Below are 13414 nucleotides of genomic sequence, written 5' to 3'. Positions count from 1 at the left end.
GCTGCCTTGGTATAATCTCTCGACGTTTCGATAATCATCATTTGCATATTTATTTATTCTCCGTATCGTTTATCCTCGCTGCCCCTTTGCCATCTTATTTCTGTCTCGTAACGTTTTTTCTACGCCACAAATTTACGTATGCCTGCCGAATAGCGAGTTCGACATAATCGTAATAAAACGTGTGTGAGCGGGAGTGAAAGTTTTAACAAATTTTGTCTCCGGACAGCGGCGTCGGCTTCGTCTCGTTTTTTTCATCTTCTCCAAAACGAAACGGGACACTGCGAGCCTGAGCTGTTGCTCTTGTGCAAGGCGATCGTCGCGCCATTTTTTCTCCAATTTAATCCAGGCATAAGTGCACTCGAAATTCTCAAATCGATTAAATCGTCTCCCCTTCGTTTCGGAGCTTCCTTCCATTTCGCCAATAATCGAAATAAAATATTTCACTGGCTTCGTTCTCTCGCCAATCTGTCTGGAAAAAGAAGACGCAGCGTCCTATCACTCCCTCTTTTAATCCACACGAATGTGTATGCCAATGTAAGTGTAACAGAGTTTAAGCAAACACCTGCTCCAAGATTTGCACAAGTGTTAATGCTCGCTCGCACGACAACGTCAATGATTTCAAAGTTACGACAGATTGAGGCTGCAGTCTCACATGTGAGAGGCGAAACGAATAAAAAAACGTAAGAAAACGAGAGAGAGAGAGAGAGAGAGAAAGGAAAAATTCACCGGAGTCTTTCCGTGGCTCGTACGTACATAATTTCTCGAATGAGAACAAAATGTACGTACTCGAAGCAGGTAAATAGTCACGAGGGTTCTTTTGTGTGCGGTAGAAATTCCACGCTTCTCTTATATTCTCAGCGCGACGAGTTTGGCGGTGGGCGGGGGGGAGTGGACGAGATAAAAAGTTATCTTTCCGTTTGCATTCGTATGAAAAGATAGGGATTTGACGAAGGTGCTGGACACGAGTGCATTGACTTTAGGGAGAGTTGTAAGGCGCTGAAGATGCGTTTTTAGGGCTGCGAGGGAATGGGGAGAGGTGAAAACGGTAAGAACGATGGGAAGACTGATGAAAGCTCGGTCGGTTAGTAATTTTCCTGAAATTTATTCGCCGTTGGGAGTCGAAACGCGAATTAGTCGCTTTTCAATTGGAGCAGGATCGTTCTTCAGATAGAGCGCGTGCAATAATAACGTAATTGGGAATGGGGCGATAAATAATAGTGAAAGAGCCGGTGACGACAGTGGGCGCGATAAAATTTCACGAGAGGTTTTTGACCCAAATATAGAACGAAGGAGAACGAGAGAGTGCGCGCTTATGAATGGAAAAATGCTCGTGGATTCCTTGGGCGAGTTCCAACTCGAGCTGGCTTCAGCCCTTTCCATCGCTCTTTCGGCGTTTCGCTCGTATTCTCGCTTCTAAGCGTCCTTTTTTCCTCTCTTTTCATCTCCCTTGGCAAGCCTCCATATGACGAGATATTTTCTCGCGGGGCGCCGGACTCGCGAGGGACCCGGCTACGGTGATGAAGCGGCACGGAAGAGATACCTGTGTCGACGATGTCCCACGAGAATCTTCTCTTTTTACGAGACCGCGAGATTTTCGAGGTCCAACAAACGCGCCGAATTTGCACACTCAATTCTCCGGGGGGAGGCCGAAGTGGCCGCGGCTCGGTCACGCGGTGCATCATCACCGGCGAGGAATGCGGACGATCGTGAGATTCGGCCTCCCCGAGCGTCCGAATTGGCGTTCCAAACGTCCTCGTTTTTTCATTTCTTATCAAATCAATTGATTTTATATCAATATTTCGAACGTTACGAATCCCTGGAGGTTGAAACAGCGCGCAAATTCCCGACATCTTTATCGTCCCTGTCGATTTCGTCGTTCCATTACAGCACTGCGCGCGAGCGCGATACACCGAGACGCGTAATAAAATAAGCTCAACATGGCGCCAATCCAAGTACGACGAACGCTGTTTTATTCAACACACGCGCATCCAGAGACTCTTGAATTTGTATACGAAAACCCACTGCTTCTGTACTCTCTTTCTCGCCTTCTCATATTGCGTGCTACCGGCCCGACGCGGCCTATTGCGCGATGTCAATTTACAAAGTTATTTCGCTGAGGGTCTCCGTCTCGCGTGGGAGTTACTCCACGCTTTATACGTATATTTATTTAGATTCGAGACGATTGAGAGGTTACCAACACGAGGGCCGTTACTTTCAATCTTATTCAACCGCCTCAAATTTATGCGCTGGCGAATGCATCAATATAATTAGACTCGGACGACAAAATCTTTACTTATACCTTTCGTTTCCATTTTTCTGAAACATTTATACAAAATATTTGTCAACTTCTGCGAAAAAAATCCTTCAAAAATCAAAAATTATTTCATTTTGTTATGTTTTTCTCGTAAATTTCCACTCCCTTAAGACATTTATAAATAAACTTCGTCAATTTCTAAAAACAAAATTCCTCCACTTTTTGAATGTTAAATAAATAATTAAATCAAAAATTCGATTAAAACAAATGTTATTTTATTTTATTCGGTTTTTCTTGTAATTTACCAATTTTTCGATCCTCCTTTTTTCTCGAGCTCCCACAAGAGCATTTTCCTTTCGTTTCTCCGTATTTTCTTAGTACTTCTAGCGTAAGAGACCGAAATATCGAAAGCATTGCCCTCTCGTTACTCACTCTCACTCTCGCTCACTCATTATTACGTGCCAGTGTCGAGGGGCACATGTGCCTGCTTTTGCTGACGCATAAAATTCATACGTCCATGTGCTGCATTACAGGCATGTATCACGAATGTCTGAACAGACTGCGAAACGCGGGCGCGCGAGCCGCTCGGTTACTTGTGCTTGCCCCTTCGATGCACAGTGTGCCGCACCACCGCGCCGGAAGTTTCAATGAGAACGACGAGAGACACTCCGTTGTATCCTCGTAAATACCGAGCAGCCTCTCCTCGCACCAATCCCATTGAGGTCCCTTCCATTCGCTCTAAACTAAAGAATTTCGACGATTTTTTCCCCTCTTTCACATTAAAACTACGATTTTTTTCTATCCGAGTGAATTTTTCAGACAAACTCACCGATCATCGTTTTCCCTCATTATTTTAAACGAACATTCAACTTTTTTTCAAGCTCATTCGCATTCGATGACAAGCGCAATATGAAAGTGGTAAATTTGTTAAACTTTGATCAAGAAATGAAGAAGGAGCCTGCATCGAAAGGATGTTTTTATCAACGAACAAATCGACGAATTCAATGAATTTTCAAATTTTAATAAATCTCACAATATTCGTTGAATTATAATTAAAAAGCCCGACATTTGCTCACTAATCGAGAAACTAAATTCCTTGAAAAATCATCAAGTCCATAGAAAAATTAATAAAACTCAAAGAAATGCTGTTTCATACAAATATAAATGGGATTATGGATTGTAAATGAGTGGAGCGAGAACTGCGTTATAGCTGCGTAGGCTGGTAACCAGGTTTGCATATAACGAGCGTGAAGGTTCAGTAAAAGTACGTTAAGGGCACCGGTGTGTATCGTGTACGGTACGTAACAGCATTGCGAGGGGCTCTCTCTCTCTCTCTCTCTCTCTCTCTCTCTCTCTCTCTCTCACTCACTCTCTTTCATTTTCTTTCTCTCCTAGCTTTGCGTATATAATATATCTGGTTACGCGCCAGCACCCCGATAACTCACTGCTTGCGACTAACGTCCATGACTCGTATGAGTTCTTGCTGCGTGTATCCCCTATCTATGTACGGGGTGTCCTCGAAACTCGAGTTATTACGACGGAGGTCGTAAGCCGTGCGAAACGTCTCGTTCAAATCGCATTTTCATTTTATGCCTATAATTATCGCAAAGTGTATATGGCTGCATTGAATAACGCAATGAAAAATCCAGTCGCGTCTTTTCGAAGTAACGATTTTCATGAAAAATGTTATTTTTTTCATTTAATTTACGAGTTGTTATTTAATTTGATGGTTTTATTCTTCATCTTGGAATATCGGACTGCAAAGAATTGCTGGAGGATTTTTTTTCTTGTTATTTTGAATTTTTGGCTATTTTATTAGCACTCTCGAAAAGGATATGCTTTCCAATTTTTCTTGTCGTTGGAATTTCGACGGTTTTTCTTCGACTCTCAATTTTTCCATTATTTTGCTCGACTTTTTGGAAGTAATGACGATCTTCAAATCGTTTTGTCATTAGTTCATGGATTTGTTTAATTAGTCATGATTGCAGATGAAAAAGCAGAGTCAGCTGGATTTTTTCAAGTTTCTTTGCCAGTTTAAACTCTTTTCATTATTTCTTCGAAATTGAGAATTTAAAAAAAATTACGTTTCCATCTCCACACGATTCGAGAACGAATCTTCACTGCAGAGCCTCGTATGGGACACGGAATGTAATCCTCGTGTCGAATACGTGTTGTACGATCCTCTCCATTCGCTCCGAACTCTCTGATGTGTAATATATGCGAAGATCTTTCGAATCTTGCCTATTAGTACGTCCGGCTGGTTCGTGCTCATATCACAGCCCGGTCACGTTCATCTCGTAACTCGATGTAACGAAACGCAACGCACAAACGAAATAGTCGAACGAGAATTGGCCTGTGCCCCAGTAAGGATAGTTTTCCGTTTGGCGTTAGTGCTTGCTGGCAACCGCGAACATAAAATAATATAAATTTGGACGATCGTTGGGAAGGCTCGAAAGGAGGGTCGATTCCCCGGCAGTCAAACAAGCGTGAAAATCGGTTTAAGCTTACGATCAAAATCCATTGCACTGGATCGAAGTTGCTCAATATTTCTTCCAAAAAAACCACCGACGATGTTGAGAATTTCTGATGGAAGAAGGAACAATGAAAAATTCGTTCAACTGCGCGAAAAAAACCAGCTTTTTCAACCGTTCCGAGGCATTTGTGCTCGATGAAAAAAGGTAATTGGCCCCGAGGTTCAATAGCCTCGATCTCGTGAAACGAAGCACTTCCTCGGGGGCAGCAACCCACAAGCCGAAAGACGAAATCCTCGAGGGTCTGAATCGTGGCGAGAAATTGAACGCCAGGCAATCGGATCCGCCAGAAAATGTAACGTTAATATTTTCTTTCGTATTTTCAGTGGGCGTTGTTTTATTTATTTATTTTTTTCCACCTTTCAAAAGCCCCGAGTGTGAGATCCGAGCACTTCCGATCTCGCCGAGTTCCTAGTTCCGAGTCTCGCGTTACCAGCGATCACCGAGCTCCAGAGAGGATTGCTCTCTTTTTTTTACGACCGGCCGCGCGATTACTGTGGATACGACATGCTTCTACTTTCGCGATATAAAGAGCGTAACATACGAATGCGTGCGGAGGGGCGCAGGGGGAGCTCGGCGTTATATCCACGTCCACGTAACAACAATTTGAGCTCTATATGTAGAAAAATCTTAGTCTGGAAAGTTCATTTCCTTTCGGAGCAGCAATGCGTGTAGAATTGCTCCTCGACGAGGATATAATAGAGCCATGCACATTCGCGTTTTGCGGCGGCTCAAATTCACGTGGAAGTTGAAGCCTCGCGCTTTTTTCCCCTCCTTTCTACCTTAACGTCGTTGTCGCAATGACTTTTTTCCTCGCTTTTCCCTCATTTTTACGGAGCACGAATCACTCGGGAAGGAATTTCGTGCCTTCGCAACAAATCCGGATCCGAGTTCAACTACTTCCTCCATACAAAAGAAACTCACTCGGCTGGTTTGTGCACACGATAAACAAATTGGAGCTGCTACGACCTTTCGCTGGCTAGTGTGATCAATTCTGCTGGGAATTCGATTCAATGAATATTTATTAATTTGAAGACAACTTTATAAAGTCACTTTTCCAGGTCGAATTCCATTTAATCGAGCCAATCAATTTTTCAGAGTTTTTCTTCTGATTTTGGGAACTTTTTAAAGTAGTTCGGTCGTTCTATGAATAGTCGAGTTCACAACTACTTTATATTGATTAAATTCAAGTCGAAATTATTAATAAAATTAATAAACACTTACATTAAGGATATTTTTATCACAAGAACGTAATAAAATGCTTTGAATATATCATAAAAGATGAAATTTATACTTGATCTTGATCAGTTAATGATTGAGTCGGTTGACACTTTACATACACATAATCTAGGGAACATTTTTATTGTGCGAAAGGAAGTTTATATCGGTGTAATGGCACCGAGGCAAAGGAATTGTTAATTCGTTGTTAAAAAAGGGAAGCTACTGCATGAATGAAAGCACGTGGGACAGTCTCAAAAATAAATTTGATGAAATTTCGGTGATTTCCGAATTTGCCCGAATTTCAATCAAAATTGTAAATGAAATAATTGCAAATTTTGTCCCGTAAGAGGCCCCGGAACTGTGCTTAATGTTTTGTTTAGTTTCTGTATTGGGCGAGATTCGTTCTCGAAAACTTGTGGGATTTTAGTATGAATTTTTTTCTCCAGTTTCATTAATTTCTCGATCCTTCATTATTTTTTGTCCATTCGAAAGAAAACGTGATCGACTTTCTTGCGGAATTTTGTTACTCGAGATGGAAAATTCATTTTAATTTCTGGCAGGAAGAATTTTTTTAACATTTTCACGAGTCCGAGCAATCCTGGGATCTTCCTCTCCCGCTATTCCTTTTGCTCGTTATTGAAAGAGGATACGACAGGCTTAGAATTCGATTGTAGATAAAAACCAGGGCTTCTCGTTGTTCATTAAAGGCGAATGCGCATTCCGAATGAATGTAAAAACGTTTCAGAGTGGACGCGGAGTTGCGTATTCGTTGTTACTCTATTCGTACAGTTCCTGAGGGAAAATTGCAGCCATTTTTATCAGGGACATAGCAGAGAGGATTAACGGGGATTTATAGAAACGTTAAATTACATTGGACTCGAATGATTTATTGGAGTTTTTTGTTCCTTCGCATAAAACAGCAAACAACAATCGTTGCACCGTTTCACACACTTTTCCCATCGTTTTTCTCGCAGTTCTCATTACCGTCACAAATAAAATCCAAAAAAATCTTCTCCGCCTCGATGACTGAACGCTCCAACCGCTTCTTCTTTTTCAGCCTCAGAATTTGGTTCTAACCGGTGAATTTCCCGAATGCGACGTAAAACTCTGCGATTTTGGTATTTCGCGATACATCAGCCACGGCGCCGATATTCGGGAGATTTTGGGCACGCCCGATTATGTCGGTGAGTTCAAATTTATCTCTTATTCTTACCGTAAGATTAAGAAGAAGAAAAGAAAACTAAAAATTTCATCGACTAAATATATTTTACGATGTTATAAAATTTCAGCCCCAGAAGTCTTGAATTACGAGCCGATAAGCCTCGCTACCGACATGTGGTCAGTCGGTGTATTGCTGTACGTATTGCTGACGGGTTGTTCGCCGTTCGGTGGTGACACGAAGCAAGAAACATTCTGCAACATAAGCCGCTGCCGTCTCGATTTTCCTGACGATCTTTTCGAGGACGTTTCCGAAGAGGCTCGCGATCTCATGCGCAAACTGATGGTCAAAGATCCAAGGTGAGTTTTCGCAACGAAAGTGATTTTTTGTATTATTCATAAAAACGAAAATAGGAAAAGTTTGAAAAGGCTAGAAATATAGTTGATCGTTGGTTCGTCGACGTCAAAAGTACGAAAACTGACGAGCCGCCACTATCGTCGCGCGACTTCCTTCCGCACCGAGGAACGGAAGAAAAGCCGGAAAATATTTTTCCAACGAAACAATGAGAAAAAGGGAATTGTACGAAAGAAAAAAGAAGAAACGGTGTCAAGGCGATAAGGGATATCGCGATAAAGCGGAAGGGACAGCCGGCCGGAAGCCCCAATCTCAGTCCCCCCGACGACTGCGCGTTCGTCCCCATGAAGAAATCAACAAAAACAACGAGGCTTTGAAAAACGACGTTTCGGAGCCTCCTCCGGCTCGAAGCCGAGAAAAACTCGGACCAGAATTCACCGTTCGAATGAACCGAGCCGATAAACTTTGCCACCGGAAATAAAGGGGAAATGAGCCTCTCGGAAGCCGTCAGGATTCTCGTCACCGATCCCAGGCCTTAAAACACGCGACAGTGCGAGAGCTCTCCGGATAAAAATCATTCGGAAATCGGTCCCGGTCTAATGACACGATGCGAGGAAACAAAAACAGAAAATAGAGAGAGAGAGAGAGAGAGAAACGTATAAAAACTGACATAAAAATGATTATTCCGTAATCCAGGAGTCGGCGCGTACACGTTTTTATAGTCGCACCGGTAAATTTAAACTCACGTGTCACGGGATATAAAATAACGTGTGTCTATATACGTAAATAGTAAGCGCGTAAAAAAAGTCAAAAAGTGCATGTACACGAGCGTCGAGGCATAATAATCGAGCGTGTGTTGGCTTCTTGCGGTTACGTTGAGAAACGTGAGGGCACGACGGTGGAAAAAAACGACGTACACAGAGCGGGCAACTGCAAAAAATGAATAAGCAGTGGAAACACCGGTTTCGTATTTATCCTCCCAACCATATTTTACTCATCGTTTTATTTGACCGTTTTTTTACTATTCTTTATCCTATAGGATACACCACTTCTAACGCATTCAAACGCGACACGTTGGACGATCATTTGCGATCGTAAAATACTAATATTAGAGCCAGGAAATATATCGGCAAAGTGAATTCTCCTGTAATCGTGATCGAAACTATATTTTCAGTCCCCTCCAAAGAGTCGGGAAAAGTTGAGATTCGTTTCGTCATTACCGAACGCAGTTTGCTCCGACGTCCGAAACGTTTTTTCCACAGTCAATCTTGCAAGCTCGCTGTTTCGTTGATTGTTTCTTGTGAAAATTCTTGGTTCAATTTAATTGACAATAATTCAAGTTGAATTGTAATAAAATTCGAGTTTATGTGAAAGAAATGGGGTTTTTGTAAGGAGCAACGACTAATCGATGTTGAATATTTTCAGTGAGCGTTTGACCGTGACGGAGTGTCTGCAGCATCCTTGGTTCGCGTCGTTCAACGATCCCGAGACGCCACTGACGCTGTCGATCGGTGCCGAAGAGCGGGAAGTCTCGAGCCGCGTTCCGGGCGCTGTTATGAGTTCGATAAGCGAGGAGTCGTCGCTGCCAGAGAGATCGTCGACTCCGGATGCCCTGGAATCGTCCATGACGAAGTTGGAGACGCTCGAGAAGCGGAAGTCGTCGTTGTCCTCGTCGTCCTCGTCGTCCTCGTCGTCCTCGTCCTCGTCGACCTCCTCGACCATAACGACCAGCTCGATCGTCAATTCGTCGACCGACGCGAGCGACTCGTCCTCGAAGGCCGCCGGAGTCGCACGCGCCGTTTCCTCCCACACGGAAAACATCTACTCCAAGCCAAAGTCCGCCCCGATGCCCGTCCGGATCGGCCTCAGCCCCGACCGCAGGGACACCTTCAAAAAGAACATGGACTCCCTCGCACAAAAGTTCTCCGCCGGCACGGAAATCGTCATAATCGAGCAGAGCTCCGGCAACTCCGGGAACTCGAACCCCCCGACGAGCGCGCGCAGAGCCACCGGCAACCACACCATGCCCGCCGGCGAGGTCTTCAAATGCACCCCCGTCTTCATCCTCGGCGAGGAACAACAATGCAGCGACAGCGGAAGCGACACCGTCTCCGAAATCTCAACCGACAGCTCGAGCGATCGCAGCTCCATCTACTCCGACGACTCTCTCGACTTCATCCTCTACGGGAAAACCCAAGGCCGGGCGAGCTTCCCCTTCGCCGGGAGCGAAACCGACCGCTGGGAACGCCACCACTCCCGCGCCTGGCCCCGCGAATGCAACGGCGTCGTCTCCAAAGCCCTCTCGCGATTCACCACCACCGACTCCACCGCTAATCACAAAACCAACAAAAATAATCTCACTCTCCTACCGCCCAACTCGAACCGAGCCAAAACAGGACTCGAAGCCCTCCGCGAACGCGGCGGCAATTTGGTCGTCATACGCGAACCCGTCCGCGCTGGACGCTACACCCGCTACAGCGAAGTCCAATGCGAATCTGTTCAGGCACGAATTCGCCGATTTCAAGTCCACGGCGGATCCTAAAATATTTATTTTTGTAGAATTTTCGGACGATCTGACTTACTGGATTTTCAGCTACGATTTACGACCGTGGAACTACTGTTTCGGAGGATTTTTTCTTCTTTCAAGCCCTTTTAAGGAACTTTCAAACGGTCGAAGTTAATTCCATTTCTGTCGGGCATTTCGAGCTCGAAATTTCAAAATTCACGTATTTCGAACCGAATTTTCGATTATTCCCTCCGAGGATCGTGAAGCATAGAAATTCATCATTTTTCAGTATTATTTGATATTGTCAAATGAAAATCTGAATAAACTCGAGTTAAACAAAATGCAGCTTTCGATGTTCCGAGTTTCGGAATTCTTCGAAAGCTCCAAACAACTCTGCGAGGCTCCGACTGAAATTCAGAGGTTTCGATGCTTGAAAAATCTTTCGAAATTTTCGTCATTACGAAATTCCAGGAACGCGTTGATCGTCCCTTGTACATACTGTACAGAAATCTCTGGCTTTTCGATTTTTCTACGTGAAAATCGATCCTGAACCTGGCCTCAGATATTTTTTCTTATTTCGATCGAAACAAAAGATTGAAAAAAGGGATAACTATTTACGCGACTGTAAATTGTCTTCGGAAAGACTTCGCTGTACATTGTCAATGCCTGAATAACATTGTAAATATAAATCTAGATACGTTACGATATTCGCGAATGAACGAATGCCTGAAACTGAGGAGTGGAGATATTTCGTATAAAAGAAGAAATGCTCCAATTTTTTATCGTGAAAACGACACTTTTTTTCGAGAGAATCTCGTCGAATATTCGACGAATAATGTTAAAAGCGAGTAAACAAATTTCTGAAGCGCACAATGAAAAATTTGGTCTTCAAAAAATATGAAAAACCGAATAAAATATGTTGAAAAGTTCATCGGTTTGGCACCATTTTGTAAATTCTACTCGAAAAATAAATTTTTCATCGAAAAAAAGTGTTCGCCTTGATTTTTTCGCTGTATTTATTGAATTGGAGATGAAAATTGAAAGTGTTTCTCGGACGAATATCTTGGCTCGATGTAAATAGAGAGAAAATGCATAGAATGTCGAAAACACGAGACGTTTTTGTAGCTTGAATCGTCGAAAAAGTGGAATGAGATTTGAAAGAGTGATAAAGAGTGTTTTAAGGGAGCGAATGTGAGGGAGAGTTTAGAGATAAAATTGTAAATCGTGTGTGAGAGAGAGAGACGGGATTAATCGGGCAGAACATTTTTATTTATAAAAAGAAATATATATTTTTTGTCTGCCAATATCGATAGACTGACGCTTTGTTGATCGCGCGATTGCGATAAGAGAGAACTCGATACGAGGGAAAAGAAAGTTTGAAAAAATCATAGAAAAAGAAAAATCGCCATATTTATCGATCGATGAAAATCTCCGTCGGGTTTGTCACGAACAAATTTGTACGGTCGATCGATCGACCGTGAAATTGCGACGACAATAACGAAGGTTAAATATTAAATAAAAAAAAATGTTTAATACAAAAATTCCAAGGGAATTGAACGCGACGGAAAAAAGTGGAAAAATTTCAAAACAAAACGGCGAATTGCAAAAACTCCGGTGCCTTCAATGACAAATTTTTGAAAGACTGCACAAAATTGAACGCACAATCACAACATTTTTATAAAACACAAACGCGCAGTGCCTAATTGCTCGAATTGTTTGTCTCATGTTTTGCGTTTTTACGTGTTGTTTATCAAAGACGATAATCGTTCAACAAAGACAAGGAATCCTAAGAGAATTTCGACGAAACTTTAAGCTCAAGAAAAATGTAGAAAATATGAAAAATTTAGGAATTTTTTTGATTTTTCGTCTGTTTTTCTCTCGAATTCGTTATTGCTAACTGCCCTTGTGTGCCTTAAGCAAAACCCTTGCAATTTTTCCACATAAGTGAAGAACAATTGAATCTTAAACGAAATAATTGCGGAGCGATTAATCGTCGTGTGTACAAATCAAAATTTAGAGCCTAGACTCGGTTTGCTAGGCATCTTTAATTATCCCTTGCAAATCCAAGACACACGACGACTTTTTATGCTCGAAGCACAAAAAGAGAAGCGAGCACATGCAATAATCCTTTGACGAAGGAAAATTTAAAAATGGAATAAAATTCATTATCCCGTCGACGCAATTGCATAAAAATGCATGTATTGAAAACAGATAATTATTATCTAATTTAGATAGAAAACAGTTTTTGTGATTAGAATCATGAATCATTGTCGACGTTCACATTATTCGGTAAGAGCTTCGAGGAGGCAACATCGAGAGAGACTTTATTTTATAAATGAATATTATATTATTTAATTAATCAATTTTTCAAATTATCCTTAAATTATTCGATCGAAATGGCGAATGAACGTTTCCCAGCGTGTGTGAGTGGGAAAGAAAGAAAGAGAGAGAGAGAGAGAGAGAGAGAGAGAGAGAGAGAGAGAGAGAGAGAGAGAGAGCATGAGTCCGAAGATAACGAAAAAAATGCTGTAAAGGGGCCCCCCGAGCGAGGGAGGGTAACAATTTTTCTTTTTTTTTTTTTTGTAAATGCTAGTCATAATTGTCACGCGTCCAATCGAGCTGCCCTCGCACGTGATCTCCGGTCCCCCGAGGATTAATCGAATCCTGACGAATCGAAAAAACTGGCCATTTTACTGTGAACTCTCTGAAAAAAAGCCATCCGAACAAATTTCTCATGGAGATCGAGACAGCGAAATGCAGTGAAATAAAATCGCACAAAATAAATCGAATTTTTTTCCGCTGCCAAGGAGCTGAGGAGGGGATGCGTGCTTCCAAGTGAAAATTTTAGAAACTATTTATTTCGTTATTTTTTAAAGATCCTAACCGAAAGTACTGTCCTCGTCGAGTATCTTTTCGTAATTTTTCTTTTCCCATTTTTTATTATCGTCGTTCTCGTAACTCGATGATATTTAGAGAAAGATCGAAGCGAGTTAACAACCGATTGAAATCACTCTCTCTCTCTCTCTATCTTGTGATTCATCTCGACGCTACGAGAGCACGTTTTTCCTTCGAATCCTCCACCCGTTCAATCATCGTTACAACTACGTTATACTTTTATTATTACGTTAATATTAAATTAAAAACAATACAAATTTACTTATATCAAAATAAAAGTAAAAAATAACTTTTAAAAACTTAGAGACCGATACTGCTGAATAAATATACGTACAATCGCGTTACTAATCATAAGCCCCCTCCCCTTAAAACCCTTTGTAAATACTCCATCGAATTAATTGTATTAATTGTAGTTACGATACGAAAAATAAATCATATTATATCTTATTTGAAAATGAACGAAATATTGTCTCTATATTGATTTTTCCTCATTC

At 42.0% G+C, this 13414-nt stretch overlaps 1 protein-coding gene across 1 annotated transcript in view; it reads left to right on the top strand.

The window, feature by feature from the left end:
- LOC122407737 (serine/threonine-protein kinase 17B-like) overlaps positions 1–13379 on the top strand; it is an 81311-nt gene extending 67932 nt beyond the window's left edge. Inside the window, exons 4-6 of the mRNA XM_043414151.1 lie at positions 7064–7190; positions 7296–7524; positions 8945–13379. Coding sequence (XP_043270086.1) covers positions 7064–7190; positions 7296–7524; positions 8945–10061 — 1473 coding nt within the window. The 3' untranslated portion in view covers positions 10062–13379. The remainder of the gene's footprint in view (positions 1–7063; positions 7191–7295; positions 7525–8944) is intronic.
- Positions 13380–13414: the final 35 nt, after the last annotated feature.

Source organism: Venturia canescens, chromosome 3, assembly GCF_019457755.1.
Source record: "Venturia canescens isolate UGA chromosome 3, ASM1945775v1, whole genome shotgun sequence".
Taxonomy (NCBI): domain Eukaryota; kingdom Metazoa; phylum Arthropoda; class Insecta; order Hymenoptera; family Ichneumonidae; genus Venturia; species Venturia canescens.
Note: the sequence above shows the minus strand (reverse complement) of the source record. Positions and strands in the feature narration are given on the sequence as shown.